This window comes from Cynocephalus volans, chromosome 11, assembly GCF_027409185.1.
Source record: "Cynocephalus volans isolate mCynVol1 chromosome 11, mCynVol1.pri, whole genome shotgun sequence".
NCBI lineage: Eukaryota > Metazoa > Chordata > Mammalia > Dermoptera > Cynocephalidae > Cynocephalus > Cynocephalus volans.
The window spans coordinates 51,611,187-51,631,059 of record NC_084470.1 but is presented as its reverse complement, the minus strand read 5'-3'; the positions used below and the strand labels follow the sequence as shown (position 1 = coordinate 51,631,059).

Here is a 19,873-nt window from a genome sequence, read left to right as displayed (position 1 = left end):
ATCTACACACAACAGTCTCAGTATAACAATACCAGCACTGCCACCAACTTTGTGATTATTAAAAACAGTTTTACACATTTTTAAAAGTTTTTTTGTCAAATTACCATGTTTAATCATATTAAAATACTCTTTTTATATGGCTATGCCAATAACTTGATGTAAAATTGGGCTAGTTTGTTTCATTTGCTCTTAAATTTTAGGAACTGTCTTTTTTAAAACTCAATTTTGTTTTATAGCTATTAAAATAGTTCTAAAGTCAAATCTTCAAAACTTGATATATTCAGAGACATCTAGATTCTATCTTTGTCTCCTCTCCCTATAGTTTCTTTTTTAAAAAAAGTTTATCTAGTGTTTGTTTAATATAAGCAAATACATATATATTTGTATCACCCACCTTTTAGATAAATGGTAGCTTAATATATACACCTTTCTCCAATTTGCTTTTTTGGGTTGAATGGATTGAAGACTTTAAAAAAGACCTCAAACTATAGAACTCCAAGAAGTAAACATAGGGGAAACCCTTTCGGATACAGGACTAGGCAAAGACTTCATGAATAAGACCCCAAAAGCACAAGCAAAAAAAAAAAAATATATATATATATATTTATATATATAAATATATATATATATATGGGATTATATCAAACTAAAAAGCTCTGTACAGCAAAGGAAACACTGAACAGAATGAAAAGAAAACCTATAGAATGGCAGAAAGTATTTGCAAACTATACATCTGACAAGGGGTTTAATATCCAGAATATACCAAGAACTCAAATAACTTATCAGTAAAAAAACATATCATCTGATTAAAAAATGGGCAAAAGAGCTAAATAGACACTTCACAAATGAAGATATACGAATGGCCAACAGGTACATGAAAAAATGCTCAACATCACTAATCAAATGCAAATCAAAACCACACTGAGATATCATCTCACCCTAGTTAGACTGGCTATTATCAAAAAGACAGAAAATAACAAACGCTGGTAAGGATGACGAGAAAGGGGAACCTTCCTATACTGGTCGTGGGACTGTAAATTAGCGCAGCCATTATGGAAAACAGTATGGAAGTTTCTCAGACAACTATAGATAGAACTACCGTATGAGAAAATTATGTTAAGTGAAATAAGCCAGACACAGAAAGAGACATACTACATGACCTTACTCATAAGTGAGAATTAAAAATAAATAAATAAAAGAAAGATAAAGAAAAGAAAGAAGGAAAGAAGGAAGGAAGGAAGGAAGGAAGGAAGGAAGGAAGGAAGGAAGGAAGGAAGGAAGGAAGGAAGGAAGGAAGGAAGGAAGGAAGATCACACTTCCAACCTTCTGAGTTCAACCTTCAGAAAGGTTGAACTTTCAGGAGAGAACAGAATTGTGGTTCCTAGAAAGGTGGGAGGAAACAGGCTAATGAGAAATTGGTTAATGGACACAAAAAATGATTATGTTTTGTAATGATGAATATGTTAATTATCTTGATTTGATCATAACATATTGTACACAGGTATTGATATTCAATTCTGTACCCTACAAACATGTATAATCAATTATGTTTCAATTAAAAAGAAAATAGTGTGGTCACTCTGTATCTCCCACCCTGCTTGATTTCTCTTCACAGTTCATCTCCCTGAAATACCATATGCGCATTTATTTTTTTCTATCTCCTTCATTGGAATGCAAGTTCTATAACATATACCAGCAGAGACTTTATATATATTTTATTTCTGAATTTCCAGTGCCAAGAACAGTTCTTGGCAAATAGGCACATAAATATTTATTAAATGAATGGCTGAATCGATCAATCAATGAGATTTTCAAACCAGCATACACTTCTATAGTAAGGGGATTATGTAGTCCAATCTAAGACAGACAAAATACAGTCTGCTAGAGCTGGTCTCTGGATAGGAAGTGGTTAGGAGTAAGATAGAATAGTGAAACCTTCAGGAATGTCACTCGAGGGCCTATTTGCATAAGGTCCCTTAAGCCTCCTAGAGGGAAAAAGGAGATGAGGCTCACAGGCTCATGGGATACAGGGATTTAGAACCTCAAAAAGAGATCTGAAATTGCTATTTCAATATGGGGAGAGAGGGTTGAACAGATGGCACAAAACTTGCCGGGGGGGACAGAAACAAAAGACATGTGCCTTAACTTGGGCTCTGACCAACTATTGGCAGAGGACACTTTTCAACACTGTGGTGCCTGGTCCCTGAAGCTACTCTTTGAGGCATTTCAGTGGAGGAGATAGCTAAGTTTAGGCTCCAGTGGAGCTTAAAAAATTTTTAATCGCTGGTTTAAAGGAAAAACATCTTGAATGTCCCTTGTGGGAGAAGGCAGCAGCAGGCACAAGCACTGCAAAAGAAATGAGAGGCATGCAGGTTACCAGCCCCCTCAAGGGGATGGCTTGACCACAAGCAACCAGAGCGAACACCAGCACTGGACCACCAACAAAGGCAGTGCCCAGTGAGCTCATGGAAAACAGCAGCAAGTGAGGATTGACACCCGCTATGAACCCCCAGATAAAGAAATTCTGAGGGCTTAAGTGTCTGGGATTACTGCTGGGTGAGCAAGCATTCACCACCCTCTTCACATTGGCCAAGGCAAGGGAGCCCTGGCAAACTTGCAACTGAGAAACCAGAAACCCAAGTTATACTTGGAGAAGCCACGTGTTCTCAAGGGGATGACACTTGCTGAACTTCAACTCTGTAATTTAAGCTGCAGTGTGTGATCTTCTGGTCATTCAGAGTACCATATGGATCCCTGAGGCTACTGTGATCAAAGAAGGGAAGATCCATTTGTGGATGTGCTGCAGGCTCCATGACCCTGTCCCTCCCTTAAATCACATATGGCATCCAGGGTGGGCCAAGAGTCCCTTCCCCTGAGAGACTGCCTGTGACACCTCCTCATAAAAGCCCTACCTCTCCCCATGGACAAAGGGCCATCAGGACTGACTTGGCTGAATTGGTCTCTCAGGTCTAAAGAAAGAGATCTTGTAACGGTGGGACAGACTAACTGACAGAGGATCCACCAGGAGCTCTGGAGTGTGATGCCCCATGAATAACAGCTAACATTTATCTAGCACTTACTACAGTCCAGGAATGTGCTACCTGCTATATATATACTGTATTATGCCATTTAATCTTCTAATCATTCATATGGAGTGGACTATGAAAATATTACTATTTTTCTTATTTTAGAGATGAGGGGGTGAAGATTCAGAGAAGATAACTTTCCAGAGCTCACACAGTAGGGATGAGGTAAAGTCTTACTAAGCTACTATTGTACATGACTCGCTCTTTCTTGAAGTGGATGGTCTCTCTTTTCAGTAGGACCATTCTGCTGCCCTGTTTCCCACTTGGAGATGAGGAAATGGCTTAGAAGTTAGGAGAACAGAGATGGGACTGCTGGCTGAGGTCAGAGCAAAACTGCGGCTGCCTGTGTCTTGTGGATAACAGCACAAGCAATACTCAGAAAACATCCAAGCCCCCTTGGTATACACAGAGATAAGCCACACAGATGCCCCTTCAAATAAAGACTTATTGTCCTAACCATCAGTTCCTTCAGGATTTGCCTCAGCTGCAGAGAGCTGCCTTGCTCAAGGTCTTGCTCTTCCCACAGTGGTGAACATGCAATGACTGATGGTGACAGAGGTACTGTAACCCAGCCATCTCAGGCCATTTCAGCCCAGTGTAGAAAAACTCTGATTGGCTGAAGCTTCGTCATGACTGCATTGAAGTTTGACTTTTCCTCTGTCCAATCCTTCTTCTTCCCCCTTCTTGCTACTGGAGTGGGTCTCTAATAACTCCCTTGCATTCTAAACTCTGTCTCAACATCTGCTTCTAGAGATCTTAACCTGTGACACCCATGCACCAGGGTAGGCGAGCTCCTGGCTGTCCTGCCAGGAAGGGGAGAACTCATCTGGTTACCCAAAGAAGACACTTGGTCTCCCTATGGGAAAGGCTAACACTGCTTCCCAACTTTTTCAGTGCCATGACCTCTAAGAAATCATAATAGTTGAGCAGCTCACTGAGGGAAATGAAGGAGGCTGCTTGGGACAGGGAGGACAGATCTGGAGTCTCTAACCTGCTGTCCTGTGGACTGAGGATATACCAGTAACCCATTCAGGACACACTGGTTGGGAAGCTCCAGGCTAAAGATCACAGTGCTCTAAAAGCAAAAGAGGGTAGTTTTTAAAAAGTTGCGCATATATACATACTCACTAACTGGGCTTGATTATGCGGACTAAAGACTTAATTGTAAGAGGCAAAATTATAAAACTTTTGTTAGAAGAATATCTTAATGAACTCAGGATAGGGGAGGACTTTTAAAATAAAATATACAAAAGAAGAAACCACAAAGGAGATTGATAGTTATACCTACATAAAAACCAAGAACTTCCATTCATCAAAAGATATCATGAAGAAACTAAAAAGACAAACTGCAAACTGTGAAAAGATATTAGCAACAACAAAATAATATTATTAGCAAAGAATTCACATTCAGAATATATATAAAGAATTCCACCAAATGAGTAAGAAAAGGTCAAGCAATTTAGTAGACAAATGAGCAAAAGACATGAACACACATTTCACAAAAAATAGGAATGGCCATAAATATATGGAAAGATACTCAATCTTAGCAACCAGGAAATTACAAATGTCCATTATCAGAGAAAAATGAATGAGTTACAGCTACTCATATCCACATAGATACATCTTGAAAACCCAGTGTTAGTGAACAAAGCAAATTACAGAAAGATTTGTGTTTGATTTCATTTACATAAATACATGTTTGATTCCACTAACAAAAACAGGAAAAACAGAATATATAAGACAAAACTACAAAGAAGAACAAGGAAACAGCTGACTTAAAATTCAGGACATGCTGTGGGGGAGGCAGGGAGTTGCATGGAGGGTCATTAAAGATGCTGATAATACTCTATTTCAGGGTTGGCAGCCCATGAGCCAAATCCATTTCATCACCTTTTTTGTACAGCCTGTGAGCTAAGAGAGTTTTTGCATATTTTTAATGGTAGGGAAAAAAATAAAAGAAGAATAGTATTTTGTGACATGTGGGAATTTTATGAAATTCAAAATTTCAGTGTCTATAAATGAAGCTCTGCTATAACAGAGCCATACCCATTTGTTTATGTATTGTCCATCTTCCTCCACCTACCCCCAATATGTACAGCCACCCTTTCCCCCTGTTGGAAGACAATTTTCCATGTGTCTCTTATGTTTCCACATGTCTTATAAGCAGAGGTGCTGATTGCCTTTGTTCTGTTTTTCAAGAATATTTGCATAGCAAGCAGTCTTGAAAGACAGACATAGTGTTTCTAGAGCAAAGAGCAGGCATGCTCACTGCCCATTATAAATGTTTCAGGTTCCCCAACCTCAGGGTTCCTCTTCTGTAACACAGCCCACTGTGTGTACACGTACTATCTGGCCCTTCTTACATTATCCTGTGCAATTTGGGAGTCAGAGAATCAGCCCAAGAAAATGCTAATACTCTGGCTACTGCTATTACTGTGAGTAACAAACTGTCCTTTGTTTCTGATCCAGGAGTCTTGTGTCTTCTATCAAGATCTGTGAAAGTACGACAGAGTAAAATCTCAGACCATTCAAAGTTCTTGACACCACATCCCATGTTTAAAGATGAGAAAACTGAGGCCCAGAGAAGGGAAATGACTGAACCAAAGTCACTCCACTGACAAGTAGCAGCACTAGCACAGATCTCACATTTTCCTGACTACCCATCCAGTGCTCATTCCCTGCCTCAGGCAGCTTCTCAGGATCTCTCCAGGCCTCTGAAGGACTTCAGACACTATCTTGCTTTTGTTTGGGTCTTCCAGACACATTTTGGTCCTTACCTTTCACGCTACATTTGAAGGTCTGACTGACCACTCCAGTATTGTTCTCCTTTTCTGCAGGCCACTGATACACGTAGACTGTGGTTCTGGAAGACCCGGCATCCAGCACGATTCCATACTTCATAAAAAAGCAAAGGGAAAGTCAGAAATGGGCTGGGCCTCTCTGAGGACTCCTCACCATGGAGAACCCCAAATACCTTAATCCACACTGCTTCACTTAGGTAGGGCTGACCAAAAAGAGAAGATTATTTTCTCTGAACCAATTTGGCCCCTTGAACTGTGGGGGAAAGGGATGAGGTGAGACAGGTCAGATTCTAGGGCATGATTCTCAATCTTGGCCACACACCAGAATCACCAGGGAAGCTTTTAAAACTCCCAATGCCAAGGCTGCATCCCAGATCAATTAAATCAGAATCTCTAAGGGTGGGCCCAGGTGTCAACAGGTTTTAAACTTCCCCAGGTGATCTCGGTGCAGCCAACGTTGAGAACTGTACTCCAAGGATCTTGCATACTAAGACAGGTCCTCTGAGTCCCCCCCCGCATCCAGACCCATGAGGTGAGGGACAGAAACCACCTGGGTCTCAGAAGGGAGAGGATGCTTAGTTACTTGGATGCCGTCCAGTTTTCAAACTTCCAGCTGATCAGCCTGGAAATGAACAACCAAAGAGAAACTACAGGAAGAACTTGTAAAAAGTTTTCACAAGGGACAGCCATGTAAAGGTCTATAACAGCCCTCAGAGTTAAAGTATTCATAATTAAGAGGAAAAAACAAACTACAAAATAATATTAACATATTGCTCCCACTTTGGTAATATGTATGTGTGCAGGCAGGCAGGTGTTGGTGGGCAGTGCTGGGGTGCACTCTCCCTCTCTCCTCCCTTCTTCGCACACTCTTACTAGTCTCTGGTAACTACTATTCTACTCTCCACTTCTATGAGACCAACTTTTTTAGCTTCCACATATGAGCTGTACACAGGACACTAGGCTGTGAGTCCTGGACCGTCTTGCTCAGCTTGAAACAGACAACAAGGAGTTTCATTCACCTGAAGGTATGGCCCAGCCCAGACCCTGGACCAAACCTGACCAGAAACGAACATGTATCAGCAGCCTATGGAGATCAGAATTAATGATGCTGACTTAAGCCCATTGTCTAATTGTGCCTAGAGTCATCCCAGGGCAGGCAGAAGCCTTCAGGATGGCACCCTTCCCCCATTCCACCAGCGCTGGGTTAGCCTAGGTTGTCCCATGGAAGAAAATGAAGTTGGATCTGCAGGCAGGTCAACTTGGATGAGTTCTTGATTTCACCATGATGGTAAGATGCCTAACCTCTCTAGGTTCCCTCATCTTTAGACAACTTACTATAAGAAGTAAATAGGAGACCAAATAAACAAAAAGAGGAAAGAAAAGCAAATACCCCTCAAATCCAACTATTGTTTTATCCTTTGTTACATATCTTTTCTAATGGTCTTCTGTACATACAGCTATATATATACATATGTGTTTAGATGGATGTTTTAAAATTAACACAGGATCATACCATACATAGTTATTTTGCAATGCTCTTTTTTTGTGTGCTTACAATTTTCTTTCTTTTTATTGTGATAAAACATATACAACATACGAATTGCCATTATAAGTGTTTTTAAATACAGAATTGGGTGGAATTAATTACATTCACAATGCTGTGCAACCACTACCTCTGTCTATGTCCAAAACTTTTCCATCATCCTAAACATAAACTCTGTACCCATTAAGCAATCACTTCCCATTATTCTTTTCCCCTATTTCTAATAACCTTTAATCTACTTCTGTCTCTGAAATTTTTTTTCTTTTTAATTAATTTTTTTCTTAATTGACCCATGATAATTATATATATTTATGTAGTATAATATGATATTTGGATACATTTATACTGTGTGCAATGATCACATCAAGATACTTAGCATATCCATCACCTCAGATATTTGTCATCTCTTTGTGTTGGGAACATTCAGCATCCTCTCAACTGGCTACTTGAAGTTATACAGTGATTTGTGTTGACTGTAGTCTCCGTATATTGCTGTAGAACACTAGATCTTATTCTTCCTATCGTTCTACAATTTTATATCCACTGACCACACTCTCCCTCTCCCCTCCGCCCTTCTCTCCCCACCCTCACCAGTCTTAGTAACCACTATTCTACTCTCCACTTCTACAAGACCAACTTTTTTAGCTTCCACATATGAGTGAGAACATGTGGTATTTCTCTCTCTGTGCCTGGATTATTTCACTTCACATCATTTTCTCCAATGCAATGCTCTTTCCTTAATAGTATTATCATGAACATCTCTCCCTGCCAGTAAAAGTAATCTGATATCACTCTTTTCAGTACATTCATCACATCCACTGTGATACATAGAATAATTTATTTAACCAATTCCCTGATTCTAGCCATTTAGGAGGTTTCCAACATTCTGACGTTACAAATGCTTGCTTCATTTGAAATGAGATCAAATTTTAAGAAGTTGTTCTAGTTCCTGAATTATAGCTTCTCTATTACGCTGAAATAGAACATCCTGTGTACATTGATGTGATATTATGAAATATATATTTGGTCTTTGTCCCAGTTTCCTTCTAACTCCTAAAATCCTTGGAATCTTCAAAGTGATAAGTGTCTTTTGGCATGCTAATGAGTTGACAGGTGGCTGGCAGCCCCTAAGCAGCTTCAGGATGGGGGCTGGTCACAAGAAAGACCAAGGCAGGGTAAGAGGGTTGGGACTTTCACTTCTAGCTTCCAACCTCTGGGGAGGGGAGAAGGGATAAGGTTAGGTTGGTCACTAATGGCCAAGATTTAATCAGCCATGCATACATAATGAAGCCTCTATAAAAGCACAAAAGAAAGTGTTTGGGGAGCTTCTGGATAGCTGAACACATGGAAATTCCTGGAGGGTGGCATGCCCAGGGAGGGCATGGAAGCTCCACGACACTCTTCCCCCATACCTCGCCCTGTGCATCTTTTCATTTGTATCCTTTGTAAAATCTTTCATAATAAACTGGTAATTGTAAGTAAGTGTTACCCCAAGTTCTGTGAGCTGTACCAGCAAATTAATCAAATCCAAGGAAGGGTGTCCTGGAATTGGCGATTTAGAGCTGGTCAGTCAGAAGCACAGATAAAATAATCCAGGGCTTGCAATCGGAATCTGAAGTAGGGGGCAGTCTTGTGGGACTGAGCCCTCTATCTGTGGGATCTGATGCTATCTCCAGGGAGATAGTGTCCGAATTGAACTAGAGGGCACCCAGCTGGTATCTGCTGCAGAATTGATCACTTGTTTGGTGTATGGGGAAAAACTCCCACACATCTGGTGTCAGAAGCATGCTGTGAGAGTATACTAGGAGAAACTGAGTTTGTTTTTTTTCTTCTAAATTGGTATTCAAACCTGGACAGCCTCTTAATCTTAGCCTTTCAGTCTGATGAATGTTGATCGGGATCCTGATATAACGTCTCCCATGGTGAACAATGGTGGCATTGTTCAGTGTGTGCTAGGCAGAGACTCACAGTGAGATTAAAATGCAGGTTGAAACTGAAAGCAACAAGGAAGGGGTCTGGGCCTCCATATTATTGGTTGGCTTTCTTTCCTCCCTCCTCCTGCCACCTGATCACCACCATTCCTTATTATCCTCTTGCTCTCCAAGGGGTAAACCAGGGCAGACCACAAGGCAATAGAAATGCAGGCTGATGAGCAAGACTCAATGAGGATTAGAAGGGAAGGATTTCAACACAGCCCGGCCAAATGGCTATGCCTTTGAGAGTAAGGCTGAGCACAGGCATGTGAACTAAAACGGTCTATAATCTTGGATCCAACATGGGAAACTTATGTGGCTTGAGCAGGTCACTGCAGAAAAGCCCAGCCCTGAAACCTGAAGACATGCAGGACCCATCTTCAACAGTGACATAATGTGGGTGCAAGGGGCAATGGCAATGTGGTGTTGATCATTGGACTGAAAAGCTCCAAGGTTCTGGGATGGTTGTGATTGGGGGTGGGTGGGCGAAGCCTCAAGAGGAAGATTTTGGACTTAATGATAATAAAGCAGGGGGACTCAAGTGAAAAATAAAAGGGACGGCATCACGTTTACTTTTCAAGCTTTGTGGAGCAGGTCAGACCAGTAGCACAAGGGACTGGTGACATCTTCATCCCTTGACTGAGTTTTAATAGTTCTGCTCTTCAACTCACATAAACCAGGGTCAGGCAAGCCAAGGTTGGATGTAACAGCCAAATTTCACGACCTTTCGTGAGGGTCTTGTGTAACATTCCAGGGCCCTGCAGACAGGCTGCCGAGGAGCTGCCCCCTCAGAACCAACTGTCAGCTGCACACAAAGGCAACACAGGGCTCCCGCTATACAAACATGAGCGTGACAAACAGTTAAAAAGCCCTCCTATTCATTCAACTTTATTGCTACAGCACTCTTCCCCGCCCCCAGCACACACTGCAAAACAAAAGGAGAGGTCTTGCAATACTCTGAGAAAAGCCACAGGTGGAAAGCTCTCTTCCAAGGCTGTCATTCTGCTCCTGGTTCAACTGGCCCAGAACATCTGTCTTTTCTCACACTTAATCCACAGAGTTAGTTAGGCAGAATGGACCTTTGGAACCAATCTTCTTATGTTATACAACTTCCTGGCTCTTGTAACTGTGGCTAGAGCCTGATAGCAAGGATCTGAAGAGATTTAAAATCCCCTCTTTGAATTCTATTCTATCTTTGCTATTTTCTTTTTTTAAATATATTTAAAAATATTTTAATTGACACATAATAATTGTACTTATTTATGGGGTTCACTGTTGTATTTTGATACATATATACAGTGTGTAATGATCAAATTAGGGTAATTAGCATATACATCACCTCAGACATTTATCATTTCTTTGTGGTGCGGACATTCAAAATCCTCTCTTCTGTATAAACATGGGAAGCTATTTGCCCTTCTGTTGGAGGGAGCAGGACTGAAGCCATGCTGGGACCTAAAACCATACGGGCTGTAGGCAAATTTTAAGACACAATTTTTTTCTCGGCATGTATTTCTCTGAGTTCCTTCTTTTCCCATGGTTATTTGAAATTTTGAACCTTGGTTATGGGGCAAGATGACAGTATTTACATGAATGTAAAGTTGTTTTCCAGTCAGTCTGAAGCTGCAGACTTGCATGTACTACCCAGACACTGACATAAGGATGGGAGCAGAAACCAGGCAGAGTCTTGGTGAGACTTTGTACTGAGACCTTGCACGAAGCCCTCACTGCTCACGTCCCCTTCCCTCCTGCTTTTTATTTCCCAAACTCCATTTTCTCATTCCCCTCTTTAAAAACCCCTTAGTAAATCTGAGTCTTTGAGATGGCTTTAGCCTGGCCATTCTCCTTCTGGCTTACTGGAGAGGAGGGTTAGCCTAATATCTCCCCTTAGGTCACCAGTATTCCTGAATAAAAGCTGACTTCCATTTTTACCAACATTTGACTTTGTTGTTTTTTGTCTGGAGGCAGGCAGCCGGACCTGTGGGTTTGGTACCAATTTTGGGGAGCCTCAGCTGGGAGCTAAGTATGCCCTGTGACACTTCCTGCTCCTGCTTTCTCATAAGACCTTACTACTGTGGTGGACAACCATCCACCTCCCACCTGCCTGGAGGCTCTCTCTAGTGGCCCAAGCCTACCTGAGCACACAATATGACAGAAACTAGAGAGTTAATGTCCCCCAGGGAGCAGCCTCTCAACCCGTGACTGATGGAAGTTGGTTATAACCATGCCCTTGAGTGAAACAACTGAGGGGAATGTGTCTCTGCACCCCTTGATATGGGATAACTCTGAGGTGAATTCTGCACTGGTTCCCAGAGATCCCCAGCAGCACTGAGCCCCAGGTGTCCACAGTGCTAACACTTTGGATAACAGGCTCCCTCTTGTCTGCCTTACCTCCTGTCTCACTTCCCCTTTCTCCTACCCATGCTTCCTGTGATCACACTCACATGATCTACTTGCACTCACATCCTTGACTAGGGGAACCCAACCTAAGACAGCAGCATTAAACATGTGAGGTCCTGCGTTCTGGTCAAGATGGCAGAATAGATGGTCCCCAGCATCACTCTCTCCTACAAATCAACCAATTTACAACTACAAAAATGTAACATCATACAAGCTGGGACTGCTGGAGCTTAGGGGAAGAGGAGGAGAGACCTATAGAGTTCATGAAGGTGGGACAAACCATTATGAGAGAAAGAAAAAACTGCTCAGAGCATTTCGGGCCACGGCCGCTTTAAGGCTGGAACTGCTGAGTGCATGGAGCAGGAGCAGCAGGAAACACAGCTCTGCCCTTTGGATGGAGTTGCTTGGAGGCAGCAGGTGAGAAGAGGACCTTGGTGGCCCCAGGACAGCAAGAGCACTAACAGGTTTCCCGTGGACCCACGCCCGAGTAAGGAGCCAGAACAACTGAAAAAGGGGAGCCATTCAGAGGCTGGTGAGTCAACGCAAGGGACCAGTGCAGGGCCCGTCCCATGGGAAGTGTTTGGAGCATGGGCGATGGGGGAGATGGGCCCACAGGGAGAACACTGGGACACAGCAAGGACAGCTGATTGGCTCCCCAATCAGTGCAGGACCATTCAGAGGAGACTGGTCAGGAATGCAGAATTGCATGGGGTGCAGTTTGATGAAAAAACTCAGGCCCAGATCAGAGTTTCTGCACAACCAAGGTGCACTGGGCCTCTGGAGAGCCGGAAGTACCTATAAAGTCAACTTTAAACCCTGAGCTGCACAAAAAGCCTTCCCTAGGGAAACAGCAGCAAAGCGGCAATTTAGCTCAACCACACAGCTCAAGTACTGGTTCCCACAGGAAGTTCACCCATTTTAGAAGTGAGCAAAGGGGATGGCTCAGTTGATTAGGCTCAGCCATGTAACACCAAGGTCATGGGTTCAGATCCCCCTACTGGCCAGCCACCAAAAAAAAAAAAAGAAGAACTAAGCAAAGGACAAAAAATTAGTTCTGGCCCAGGCACACCACCAGAACCTTGGGATCCACCAAGAGACCTGAGGCATGGAGCTGGAAACTGGACCACACTCCCACATCCAGGCACACTGCCAGTGCCTTGGGGCCCTGCCCGGGGGCCTGGGGCATCAAGCCAGGGACTAGACCCCCCACCCACAACCAGGCACACTACCAGTGCCAAGAAGCATGCCAAAAACATCACCTCCATGTGGGTGGCCCACCACAGCCACTACAGTAACCACGGCTGCCACAAAAGTGGCTATACGTCACAGCCACCACACAGATGGTCCACCAGCTGCTGGAGTGCATTGACACAAGGAGAGTCACCAGCAGAGACCAAAGAAAAGAAAAAGACATGTCTCTCCACAAAGCCCATTCCAGAGTGAGAAAAGAAGCATCTGCTCTATGATTATATTGGGGGACCTGAACACACCTTTCAGCATTGGACAGATCATCTATGCAACAAATCAACAGAGTAACCATTACTTTTTCAGAGGGAGAGAAGAAATCTAGAGTTATCAGTGGTGGGAGTGGGAAGCAGGGGGGGATGGGGAGAGACTGGACAAGGGGCATAAAGAATAAATACAATTTGTAACAATATATATACTAATAATATTGATTTGGTCAACATATATCCACACTGAACCCCTAAAATATGTATAATCAATTATGATTCAATAAGAAAAAACAAAACTGAGCCAATATGAAATAGATAACCTGTGTAGCTCTGTAACTATTAAAGAAATTGAATTTGTTATAAAACAGCTCCCTGTGCTCCGCCACCCCCCCAAAAAAAAATGAAAAAGAAAATAAACATGTGAGGTCCTCTCCTTCCAAGGTGCCCTCTATATTGCCCTGGGATCCACTTCTCTCCACTCAGTCTACTCCTCTGGTCTTCCATCTAATTCCTCCAAGTCCCTCCAGTATGAACAGAGGGCATACATCACACCTCCCAGAACGAGTGGAAGCCATCAGCTGGCAACTGCCTTAACCAGCCCATCCCCAACATTTGTGGGGACAGAAGCAAAATTTTATAAATGGAGGCTCTGCCTTGTCTCCTCACCTCCAAACCTGTTCTCTTCCCACCCCTGGAAAATCCAGAGTAAAGAGCCTCATGCACCTGTGTGTGGACAGCTCAGAACCCCGCATCCATGCTCTGTCTATATCCCCTGCAAGCAGCTGCCTCTTGGCCACCTCTCAGACCAGAGGTGAGGTCCTCCTTCAGAAGGAGGCTCACACAGACTCTGGATTCCGGGGTCCCAATCACCATGCTCCGGGGAGCATGGGCACTGAGTAGGCACATTCCTTTGTCCCATGGAGAGATGAACCTGGAGTGCAGCTAGAGCTGATCCTTCTGAAATGTGGGGCCCAGGGCAGGGACTCCAATTACTAGGGTCTAAGAGGGGAACTAAACTCCCCTCCCCCAACTCAAAACTTTCTTGCACCCATCTTCCCCACCTTCCCTCCTGTGCAAAGGAGGATGCGTTCTCCTATCAGAGGCCAATCCCTCCTCCTAAGGTCTCCATTCAGAACTCAGGATCAGGGAGGAGAGGGAGGTCGTGAAGAGAGCCCCGGCCTTGCGACAGAAGGGACCAGGTTTCAGTTCTGATTTTGCCATTCACTGGCCAAACCCATATTTCCTTACTTGCTGAATGGTGAACAAGGTGCTTGTTTTGCCCACCTTCAACATTCGGCACAAGGGATAAACAAGAAAAATCAGGGAAAAGTGCTCACTAAACTGAACAGCACTGCACAAAATGTAGTGCTCAAAATTTTATAAATGGAGGCTTCTGTCTTGTCTCCTCACCTCCAAACCTGTTCTCTTCCCACCCCTGGAAAATCCAGAGGAAAGAGCCTCATGCGCCTGTGTGTGGACAGCTCAGAACCCACATCCTGTACTCAGTATGTCAAATACATACTACATTTTAAACACAGTACTTTATAGAAGAAAGCAATGCTGGGAGCTTGGGAAAACACCTTCTCTAGGTCTCAGCAAATGTCTTTGGACAACCAGATAATTAGTTTTCCTCTTATTCATGAAGGCTGAAACTCTTAAGTAAAATATCCTATCAAGGAACCAAATGCCATTATCTAAAGGAGATTATACTCTAATCCTTTAGGAAAGTAGCCTCAGAATGTTAGATCAAACCCACCCACAGAGCCCAAGGCAGTATTAGTTTCTTTCCTTGTAAAAACTTCTGCATATTTCAGATATAGCTTTTGAACAATTACTAATAGCAGGAAGATGTAGAAAGGACTTGTGAGGTCAAGTGTAACTGCTTAAATGAGATTCAAATCACAGGGCTCAATTACCTGGACCCTATGGCCCTCCAGCTGAGAAGGGTTTGTACATTTTTAATGAGTCAAAAAACAAAGAATAACATACAACGGACTATAAGTGGCCTTAAAGCCTAAAACATATACTTTTTGGCCCTTTACAGAAAATGTTTGCTGACCCCTAGCCAAAATGATTGAAGGATCCACTGATTCTTGTCATCTTTCACTTCACAGCCCCTCGTGGGATCACCTCTCATCTCCAAGGACATCCTCAAAGCCAAGGCTGGGGTGAAATATTATAATACTCAGCTCACCAGAAATGATCTAAGAGGCCATTGGGGATGAACTTATCAAGTGCTGAGAGAGGCCTCTGGAACTAAGCACAAGGTTTGGAGTAATTTTTTGGAGAGGAAAGGTTATGCGGATCATGGCACATGTCCTAGACCCTAGAGAGGCAGCACAAATACAGCTCAAGGAGACCTTCTGAAGTCGTTGATTTTTTGTTCACTCAGGCTAGGCCAGAAGAGGATCCTGGTTTCCTGGTCTTCACTCATAATCAGGGTTGTGTGGTCTGGGGGAAGGGGCAAGCTGGTAAAAATGGAAACTGCACCAACTGGTAAATCTTTGGTAGCCTTCTGCAATCCCTAGCTACACACTTTAGCTTTGGTTCCTACAGTCAGAAGTCAAAGCGAGACCGCATAGTTTTTGGAGAAGGTGTCACCACCCTCAATCTGTAGCCTCAAACATCATAAACCTAGTGTATCCAGACCTTCTCCCTTGGGTCTTATACCACCTTCTCCTGCTCCAGCCAAAGGCAGGGGGGAAAGGACTTTCTTCCTTTCTAACTCGTGGTTTTAGAACGATTGATGTCATATCCCATTTCTTTCCTTTGATGCCCATCCCTTCACTCTTACCTTCAGTCCTGGAGAAAGGACCTCTTGCTTGTGGATCTGGATGAGTGTGACAGACACAAGAATCACAAAGCTCATGAGCAACAACACCAAGGTAATGATGGCTGGAGTCCGGTAGAGGGCCTTGAGGCCTAAAATGGAAAGACCCAGAAGACACATGAGGGAAAAGTAGGAGCCAGGCACTGGTCTTCTTTGTAGAATCCGTGGACCAGACCCATAATCATGTGCATAAGTCACTTTGTCTGGCTTTATTGAGACCCTGCACTATAAAGGCAGAGCAGCAGTTGGGCTTCAATACCCATATTTTATTCCCCCCAAATTGTGTACTAAAACAGTGTTTGCAGGGAGGGTATGCATGGTCTACTTTTCTAGTATTTCTCAAAGTATAAAATGCATATTACTAGTCATTCCTGAGATGATTTACAATAACATTTGTTTTAATGTAAATTTTAAAAATTTGGGTTTTCTATTAAAGCAGTTGATATAATATTCCATCTAAAAATAATGTTGGGGCTGCCAATTAGCTCACTTGGGAGAGCATGGTGCTGATAACAGCAAGGTCAGGGGTTCGGATTGCCATACCAGCCAGCCACCAAACTAACAATAACAATAATAAAGTTAATATAATCTCAGTTCAGTAAAGAGAAATTAGTACTATACTATACTAAAATGATTCCGTTTATGTGAAGGTCTAAAACAGGCAGGTAACAGAAATCACAACAGTGACTGCCTGGTGGTTTGGTGCAGGGATTCACTGGAAATGTACATGTGGGCACTTTCTGGGGGTATTGGAAATGATTTATATCTTAATAGGATTGTGGGGGTATAAGGGTGTGTACATTTGTCAAAACTCATCAAACCTTTCAAAGTCCTTTAGGGAAAAGTTGAAAATCAAAGTAAACCAGCTTCTTAGGTACAAATACCCTTAAAAAAAAAAAAAAAGATTCATATAAATTGTCCCCACTATCCTAAAAACATATACTTTTGGAAAACAAGAATACCTGATTTAGGGGAACAACTTAAGACCTACCTATTTCACTTTATATAAATTATATCTAACTTTTAAAAAGATAAAAGGACATTCAATTAAAAAACTGACTAAACAATAGTCTTCATAGAACTATTAGGTCATAAATATAAATGGCACCCAAATGGCTAAAATATGGTAAACAATGGCATAATAGAAAGATCACTGGATTCAGAGAATCCCATAAGCTTCTCACCAATTGGTTATTTAAATGTAAATTAATTTGAATTAAATAAAATTAAAAACTCAGTTTCTCAATCTCACTAGCCACATTTCAAGTGTTCAATAACCAAATATGGGCTTGTGGCCACCATATTGGACAGTGCAACTACAGAACATTTCCATCATTGCAGAAAGTTCTACTGAATAGCAATGAGGTAGATCCTGCCCTATTCCAGAACATTTACTGTTGTTTTATCCCTTCATTATTTCTAGGAGACATTCTCGTGGAAGAAAAAAGGGGCATGTATGCCATCATGATAGAATTAGATTCAGCCCCAATATCCAATCACATCACAACATTGACTACTTGGGGAGGGCAGTCATGCAATGGGTCTCAGTGGCTCAGAATAGCCAAATCTACCTGCCCCATCTGATTCCCCTGCAATATAGAGATAGTCACAGACACTTCCTGATGTCAAAAGTAGTCACAACACCTTCATTCTCCTACCTTGTCATTGGGAGTGCAAACTGGTACAGCATCACTAAAAGGCAATTTGTCAATGTTTATCAAAATTTTAAATGAGCATACCATCTGATTTGCAATCTCACTTTTTGTCCCACAGAACTAGATCCATGTGTGTAAAATAACTTATGCACATGGTTATTTGTAATGCAGACTCATTTGTAATAGCAACTGGGGTAGGAGGGTAAACAGCCAACCACTGTGGAGTAGACCTTCAGAGCATCTGAAGGGGTCCTAGATCATTTTTCTGTGGTTCCAGATAAAAGTACACAAACCAGCCAGGAACCGGTTAATCCACAAAGGTGAGGTTTTGCATCAACTTTCGAAGAATGCATATGTCAGTGTTGGTAGTAGAGGTTTAAGGTATTTTTTCCCCCCAAACAGACATAGAGATTTAATGAGAGATTTAATCTGCCAAGTTAAACTTGTTCTTTGGAAGGAATGTAACAGGTTAGACTATGTGTTATGTTACAGTGTATGTGTTAAAATTTCAAATTGTTTTGGGGAAAACCTGGAAATCAAAGTAAACTAGCTCCCTAAGTACAATTTCCCTTTACAAAAAAAAAAAAAAAAAAAATTACATAAATTGTCATTACTCTCCTAAAATAATATCCTTTCGGAAGACAAGAACACCCAATTAAGTGGCATGACCAAAGAACATCTACCCGCCGGGGAGGGGGATGTGATATGTAGGCAGTTTGCAACCACAACCACAGCCACGTGGCTGGCCTCCTAAGTCCTCTGTGCTTCAGCAGTTTTCAAGTAAAAAGCTGTGATTACCTTAAGCAAACCCTTGCCCCAGGAGAAAAGCTTATTACAAAGCAAAATGGACTAGATCAGATCTCATTCATTTAGGGAACACAGCCTACAGCTGTGCTGTCATTAGTGCTGGACAAACATTATAATTGCAAGGTGCCTACCTGAGCATGGAGAGGCCAGAGCCTTCTGGGTTTCCACATGAGCAAATCCAAAAAGTGCTCCAGAGGCAGGCAGGTGGGGCAAACTTGAAAGTGTTTGTGTGTGTGTGAGTATGTGTGAGAGAGAGAGAGAGAGAAAATCCACACTGCGCCTGCAGTATCAACCATAACAACACTGTCCCATGATAGGGGGTGGAGGATGTTGTAGGCACTGTGCCAGCAAGCACATTTGGATGGAAATACAGGAGAAGGATCCAAGCACTTTATAATTCATCACAAAATCAACAATATTCTAAAGCAAACCTTACATGCAGCTCAGTAAGGGAAACCACAAGGGCCAAATTAATGGATTATACAAACCGGAAAAACCATTTAAGTGAAACATGCGTGTTAGTCCTTGTTTTGTGTGGTTTGATGGAAAGCATTACTTTTATCTGAGGAATGCTGATGGTGAAACTCCTGTGAGTAACTGAGTCTCAAACCAAGGAGGTTAAACAGTCATTTGCAGGGGACCTGGATGTAAAGCTGTGGGCTGAAGCTGGGATTCTCAGGTGATTTGACAAAACCACGCTTGCTGCCTGCTGAGAGATACTAACCTGCTTGTTCACATGGCTGGTGGGTCAGTACCGTGAACATCTTTTCTCCCAGCTGCAGGTGAGAAAATACAGAATGACAATATCGCCATGGCTCCTGACTTCAGAAATTCAAAAAACTTGCCCACATTAAAACACAAACCCACTTCTCTTCTTCCAAATCAAAACTTCATTCAGGAACAGGTGAGCCCAAACCCAGAACTTCAGAGATAGACCCAAAGATGGAATTTAAATTCTCGGGTTACCTACCCAAGTGTAAGGAAAAAGAACGGGTTTGCTGAAACTTTAAACTGAAAAAAAAAAGTCAAAAAAAAAAAAAAAAAAAAAAAAAAAAAAAAACCCAAGCAAAAATAACCAAACAACAACAAAAAACACAAGTGTCTTTTTCTGCAGATTGTTCCACCTATACATCACCCCGGGCAGAACAAATCTTCTCCCTATTATTAACCTTCACAGGGCCGAGGCAGGGCTTTTCTTCAAAGCACACCAGCAAGCATGGTTTGTGTGTGTGTATTCCCGGCCAGCGAGCCTGCAGTCGCCCCTAAAGACCCGGAGGGGTATCTTTAGCTGGAAACAACTGCAGAAGGATGTCTGGCCCCCGGG

General features: G+C 42.4%; 1 protein-coding gene across 1 annotated transcript in view; it reads right to left on the bottom strand.

Moving 5' to 3' along the window:
* The window catches only part of ENTPD3 (ectonucleoside triphosphate diphosphohydrolase 3), a 36,173-nt gene extending 16,860 nt beyond the window's left edge, over nt 1-19,313 (bottom strand). Inside the window, exons 1-3 of the mRNA XM_063115399.1 lie at nt 19,274-19,313; nt 16,052-16,179; nt 5,864-5,981 (exon numbers count right to left, since the gene is read on the bottom strand). Of these exons, the coding sequence (XP_062971469.1) occupies nt 5,864-5,981; nt 16,052-16,179; nt 19,274-19,313 (286 nt within the window). The remainder of the gene's footprint in view (nt 1-5,863; nt 5,982-16,051; nt 16,180-19,273) is intronic.
* Between the last annotated feature and the right edge of the window lie 560 nt (nt 19,314-19,873).